The following is a 6,598-nucleotide window of genomic DNA, read 5'->3' as shown; positions in this document are numbered from 1 at the left end:
AGGGTTATGGCATTTTTTAATTAAGCAACAAATGATAGATGTGAAATATTTGTAATGAGGCAATAAAGATGCATTTATTTGGGAGAATGGTCTTGATCTAACAATTTGAACACGTACGTGGAAACAGCTTTAGAGATTTCTATTTTATCTAGCCTTAGCGATTTTTGATATTATTAATTTTGACAAACCAATAACTTATCTATTTTTATTCTATTTTTAAAGATGGCTGCAGTAATAATGGAAACTAAATAGACTCAGGTAAAGTAAGGTAAAAATGTTTCCAAACACATTCATCATTGTCATGTAATGATTCAAATACTGATTAGGCTATCATAATGATTACAAATAGTATCACAGAGATTATATGTAATACTTCTATTTTAAATCATATATAATACTTATTTTGGATGAAGATAATTCTTTAACTATAAATATATTGAGAATACAAATTCATAACATGGGTAAAATTAGACAATAAAATGTGTTACATTCTAGCTGAACTCCCTGCAAAAGTACAATTTAAAAAACTAAATAACTTCTTTTACTACTTAATAAAATAAGTCTCAGAAGCCTAGTGTTATCTAATCAAATTTCTGATTCTTCATTACCTTAAAATTCTTTTATATGCAATATTTAATTTAAACAGCAAATAATTTATTTCTACATGTAAAAGAGTATTTATGTCACTAGAACCAAAGGCAAGACTTTATTTATTTGCCATGTGCCTCTCAGCAGGTTTCTGCCATGGGTGACAGGAGAACAAGCAATCACTCAGAAGTGACTGACTTCATTCTCGTAGGCTTCAGGGTCCACCCAGAGCTCTACATTCTCCTCTTCCTGCTATTTCTGCTTGTGTATGCCATGGTCCTTCTAGGAAATGTTGGGATGATGGCCATTATCATGACTGATCCCCGCCTGAATACACCAATGTATTTCTTCCTAGGCAACCTCTCCTTCGTTGATCTCTTCTATTCCTCTGTTATTGCACCCAAGGCTATGATCAACTTCTGGTCTGAGAGCAAGTCCATCTCCTTTGCAGGCTGTGTGACCCAGCTCTTCCTCTTTGCTCTCTTCATTGTAACTGAGGGATTTCTCCTGGCAGCCATGGCTTATGACCGCTTCATTGCCATCTGCAACCCTCTCCTCTATTCTGTTCAGATGTCAGCACGTCTCTGTATGCAGTTGGTGGCTGGTTCCTATTTCTGTGGCTGCATCAGTGCAGTTCTTCTGACCAGCGTGACATTTACTTTATCTTTTTGTGCTTCTCGGGCCATTGATCACTTTTACTGTGATTACCGTCCACTTCAGAGGATTTCTTGTTCTGATCTCTACATTCATAAGACAGTTTCTTTTTTCCTATGCAGCATTATCATTTTGCCTACCATAATTGTCATTATTGTGTCTTATATGTATATTGTGTCCACAGTGCTAAAGATACGCTCCACTGAGGGACGTAAGAAAGCCTTCTCCACTTGCAGCTCTCACCTAGGAGTCGTGAGTGTACTGTATGGTGCCGTCATTTTTATGTATTTCATCCCTGACAGATTTCCTGAGCTGAGTAAGGTGGCCTCCTTATGTTACACCTTAGTCACTCCCATGTTGAATCCTTTGATTTACTCTCTGAGAAACAAAGATGTCAAAGAAGCTCTGAGAAAGATCTTAGGGAAAAGAAATATTTTTATTTAATTCTATTTTAACATTGATGTAACTGAAAGATCTGGACATTAAGACAATTTGGGGAAGCATTGACAAAAGAATCCACCATTGATCTTAGAAATATTTCATCTTAGCGAGTTTATCTATTTAAATTCCACGCACTTAACAGCTGAAGAGTATATTTGGATTATATTTTGCCTGGCTGTTGATTTTGAAGTAGAGTTGACTTTCTCCATATCATCTTCATTTCAGGTAAAGGTGATGATTGCCACGTCATTTGTTTTTAAAGAAAAATGTATTCTATATTTGCTGCTGGCTCTCTTACAATGTCGTTTGGGATGTATTTTTTACCTTGAATCAATAACATGTGTTGAATCAATACATATATAATTGGTAGAGGTAACAAAATCTGATATAATAAGCAGAGATAACAAAATATCAGATTTACTGAAGAAATTTTTTTGCGTGCTTAGTAAGAGAATCAGATACTCTGAAGTGCACAGAGTCCTCAGGATGACATGTGAGTCACTCTTAATTGTGCAGAGGCTGAATGAGTGACACACTTTTTTCATGGTTTCTTTAGATTGGATAAATTATTCCTGACAATTATCCTTTTTCACAAGGAAACTGTAACAAAAATAAACCAAATGCAAAGATAGTTAATTTTTTCTTATATATTCCTTTGTGAGAATTAGTTCATCAAATGGATATTTATTGAATTTTTATATACTCTCTGCCCTATGAAAATCCCTATGAATCAATAAGTTCTCTACTTAACCTCACAATCATATGAGGGCAAAATTGTTGAATAGAGAAATACACTGCCCCACGGTAAACCCAGTGAAGAGACATTGATAGAAAATACAAAGGGAGTGGAGCCTCTAGAGGCGAGTGGTCTTAATGGTCAGGGAAAACTTCCTAAGCACATTTTTAAAAATAAATAAAATTGAGCAAGATGAAATAGGTTTCTGTGCAAAAGGAAATAAATAACTATATAGTGAACTGCGTGAGAGTTAAGTGATTTTTAATGCACAAGACAGGGATTGAGAGATGAGACTTCAAAGGACATTCAGGGAAATCATGCAGATCTATATGACAAGTCAAAATAGATGACATTTATTCTGAAGACAGGGGTAAGCATTGGGGATTTTTAAGAAAGAAACTATTGTATTCAAATTGGCATTTTACAAAAATCACACGGGTAGCTTTTTGTAAGATAAATATTCATAGGAAGAAGATGGGAGTCACACAAAGTGTGTGGTCGTCCAAGTAAGAGCTTATGGTGCCTTTAACAAGAGCAATCTTATTAGAGATAGTGAGGACAGGGGCTATCTTTAAAATGGCGGGTAAACTAAGCTGAATATTGATTGATGGTTGATAAAATGAGAATGAGGTAGAAGTGGATCATGACTTCTAACATTTGAGCATCAATAACTGGGGAAATGCTACCTCATAAAATGAGGAAGAAAACATAAGTAATAAAGTTATGATTAATTGGAGTTAAGAAAATAGGTTCAAGGTTCAGACTGAGCTTTAAAATTCTGTTTTTGCCTCTGTAGTTTTAGGCAAGTTACATAATATCTTTGCACTTTCATTTCCTCATGTAAAATTGGGTGCATAATAATATCTACATCTTAGAGTTAGTTGGATTAAATCATATAAATTTCATATAAATTGGTTAAATCTGTATATTTAATGGCTGCCAGATTTGTTCTTTCCTCATGCCCTCAATATTATGTCCTGTTAAGTCCAAGAGAGAAAGACAATAATTTTCTCTGCCCTTTTCCCTGACTCTGTACCACAGAGCATCCCCAATTCTCCACGCTGACCTATATTTTAATTTCCATAGACAGATCTTGTGAGACTACTTAGTTATCTCAGTCTTTACCTTTCTTTCTGCTGAAAATAGAAAAAATTGAAAAAATGACCAAAAAGAAACAGAGCACCAAATTAGACACAAAATTGTATTTTATCATCAAATACCATATTTATCTCTCCAGCCACGCCTTTCTTTAGTAATTCTCTCTCATACTTTAACAAATGTCTACTCTTTAACCTGGATTTTTTTTAAATCAGATTACTGGGAAAAATAGGGGACTTGCTAGGTAGAAAAACTTTATGAAGACTTTCAGGTAAGCAGTCACCATGCTAAGGTGGAGTCTTGCCTCTCTCATGACATGAAGCAGAAAGATGTTTAGGTTGAAAGAGGCACATTTTGCTAACCCTCCTCTGGGAGTACAATGCAGAATCCTTCAGGCCGCACTCTGAGTCCTATAATGGAACAAGCCTGCAATGAAAGAGGCTCCTGATTCTTTATAATTCCAGCCCACATAAGTCCCAGGCACAGGATCTTTGTCCATTGGTATTAGCAATCTTATATTAAACTGAGAAAGAAATCCTAATAGAGTTGACTGTCAAGGAAGACGAATGTTCCTCAATATTTTTTGCTCCTGTGTTGGGCGCATATATATTAATAAATATTATGTCTTCTTAAAGGATTGTACACTTTGTCATTATATAATCTCTATTTTTGTCTCTTGTTACCTTTTTTGCCTTGAAGTTTATTTTTTCTGCTATAAGTATAGCTGCACCTGCTTTCTTTTTGGCTGTCATTTGTTTGGAGTATCACCTTCCACACCTTCACTTTGAGCCTATGTTTGCCTTTAGAGCTGAGATGAGTCTCCCAATGACAGTATGTAGTTGGGTCTCGTTTTTTAACCCATCCAGTCACTCTGTGCCTTTTGATTTGTGAATTCAATCCATTTACATCTAGGGTGATTATTGATATCCATATGAGGACTTACTACTGCCACTTTATCATTTCTTTTCTGGTTGCTCTATAGTTCCATTGCTTCTTTTCCCTGGTGTTTCTGTTTACCATTTTAGTTTGATGCTTTTCTGTGATGTTTTTCTCAGTTTCCTCTTTTGTATGTTTCATATCTCTGCTCTAGATTTTTGTTTTGTGGTTACCATGAAGTTTGTATACAATGTCTCCTAGATAAAATAATCTTTTTTCTGCTGATAGTGTCTTATCTTCATTTGCCCACACAGGTTCCAACCTTTTCCTCCTCCCTTTTTATGTGTTTGTTGACATAAATTACCCCTTTTTATGTTGTGGCTTCATTATCACATTGAAGTAGCTTTAGTTATTTTTTCTGCTTTTTTTTCCCCTTTGACTTTAATGCTGTAATTAAGTATTTAACATCCTATTCTGTAACAGCTTTGCAATTTCCTGGTTCTGTCTATTTATCACCTCACTAAAGGTTTTGCATACTTTCGCATTTTTGTTTTTGGTAAAAGAAGTCCTTTCAACATTTCTTGTAAGGTAGGTCTGGTGATGGTGAACTCCCTCAGCTTATGTTTGTCTGGGAAAGCCTTTATTTCTCCTTCATTTCTGAATGATAGATTTTCTCAGAAGAGTATTCTTGGCCGGCAGTTTTTAATCTTTCAATGTTTTGTATATCCATTTCCTTCTCTATATTTGAGAAATTCTCCACTATTATTCCTTTAAATAAGCCCTCTGCTCCCTTCTCCCACTCTTTTCCTTCTGGGATACCCATTATGCTTATGTTGTTTTTTCTAATGTAGTCAGATATTTCTCATAGAATTTCTTCTTTTTTTAATCTTAGTTCTCTCTCCTCTTCCACCTGAATCATTTCTAGATTTCTATCTTCAAGCTTGCTAATTCTCTCTTCCATATAGTCAGCTCTATTTCCAATGCTTTCTGTTTCTCATTTATTGAGTTCTTCACCTCCAGGATATCTGTTTTGTTCTTTTTGGAGTTTCAATATCTTTGGTAAGTTACTCCTTCTGTTCATTAATTTTATTCCTGAGCTCATTGAGCTTCTTGCAGCTCACTGAGTTTCTTCATGACAGCTATTTTGAATTCTCTATGAGTTAGATTGCAACCTTCATGACTTCAAGGCTGGTTTCTGGAGAATTGTCATTTACTTTTTGTTAGATCATGTTAACTGTAATTTTTCATGGTGCTTGATGACTATTCCTCTGCCAACATTTACTGTAGTGAACATCTTTCTTCTTTAGATAAGGCTTTGTTTACTTTGATTCTGTGCTGCTTCTGCTTATTTGACAGCCAGCACTTTCCACCCTCTACTGCTTCTGCAAGAGTTGTCATCAGTGCCCTTATTGTGCTGCTTGTGCCTTCAAAGTTGCTGGTACCTTGTTGCTGTGGGTATACCTGCAGTTGTGCCTGTTGCCACCAGGGCAACCAGACTGGTGAATGCCCCTGCTGCTTCTGGGGTCACCGTAGTCACAAGCACCGCCACCGTGATGGGATAAGAAAGAGGGTGAGGCATGAGCCACAGTGATGGGCACGTCTGCTATATCTGGGGTTATCAGGCTCACAAAAGGTACCACCCCAGGTGGTGGGGGACCAGGGTTGTGGGCACGCCACTGCGGCTGAAGGGAATTAGGGTTGCAGGCTCTGCCACCACTGCTTTCTGACTCCTCAGGTACTGCAGTGACCAGGGGGCTGAAGTCACATGCACTTCCTCTTCTGCTGCTCCTGGGTTTTCTAGGGGTGCTGGCACTGCCACTGTAGGGATCATCAGATTCATGAGTATTTTCACAACAGTCAGTGAGGCCAAGCTCACAGACACTGCTGTCACTGCCACAGGGGGTATCTCAGTAATGGACACTGCCTCAGTTTCTGGAGACGGCAGTAGCAGACACCACCATGGTTCCTGGAGCCTCAGGTCATGGGCACTGCTGCTGCAGCTGAGGAAGGGAAAGGGGTTAAGTCAGGAGTACCACTGCATGACTGGAACCTCAGGTCATGGGCACTGCCACCACTGCCAAAGGCACTGGGGTCTTGGATGCAGCCCCCACTGCCAAGATGGCTGGGGTTGCAAGTGCCACCAGTGCTACCAGTGAAGGGGAGGGCTGGGTCACAGGTGTCATTGTGGTTCTTGGAGCCTCTGGT

At 37.8% G+C, this 6,598-nt stretch overlaps 1 protein-coding gene across 1 annotated transcript; it reads left to right on the top strand.

Moving 5' to 3' along the window:
• Positions 1-744: 744 nt before the first annotated feature.
• OR9K2Q (olfactory receptor family 9 subfamily K member 2Q) lies at positions 745-1,686 on the top strand. The gene has a single exon (NM_001390885.1). It carries the CDS (start codon positions 745-747, stop codon positions 1,684-1,686), a length of 942 nt encoding a protein of 313 aa, NP_001377814.1.
• The last annotated feature ends 4,912 nt before the right edge of the window (positions 1,687-6,598 follow it).

The sequence above is a fragment of the Equus caballus genome, chromosome 6 (genome assembly GCF_041296265.1).
Source record: "Equus caballus isolate H_3958 breed thoroughbred chromosome 6, TB-T2T, whole genome shotgun sequence".
Classification (NCBI taxonomy): domain Eukaryota; kingdom Metazoa; phylum Chordata; class Mammalia; order Perissodactyla; family Equidae; genus Equus; species Equus caballus.
Note: the sequence above shows the minus strand (reverse complement) of the source record. Positions and strands in the feature narration are given on the sequence as shown.

Excerpts from the sequence above, each read along its gene's own strand:
- OR9K2Q (NM_001390885.1), top strand. The coding sequence starts at position 745 with ATGGGTGACAGGAGAACAAGCAATCACTCAGAAGTGACTGACTTCATT.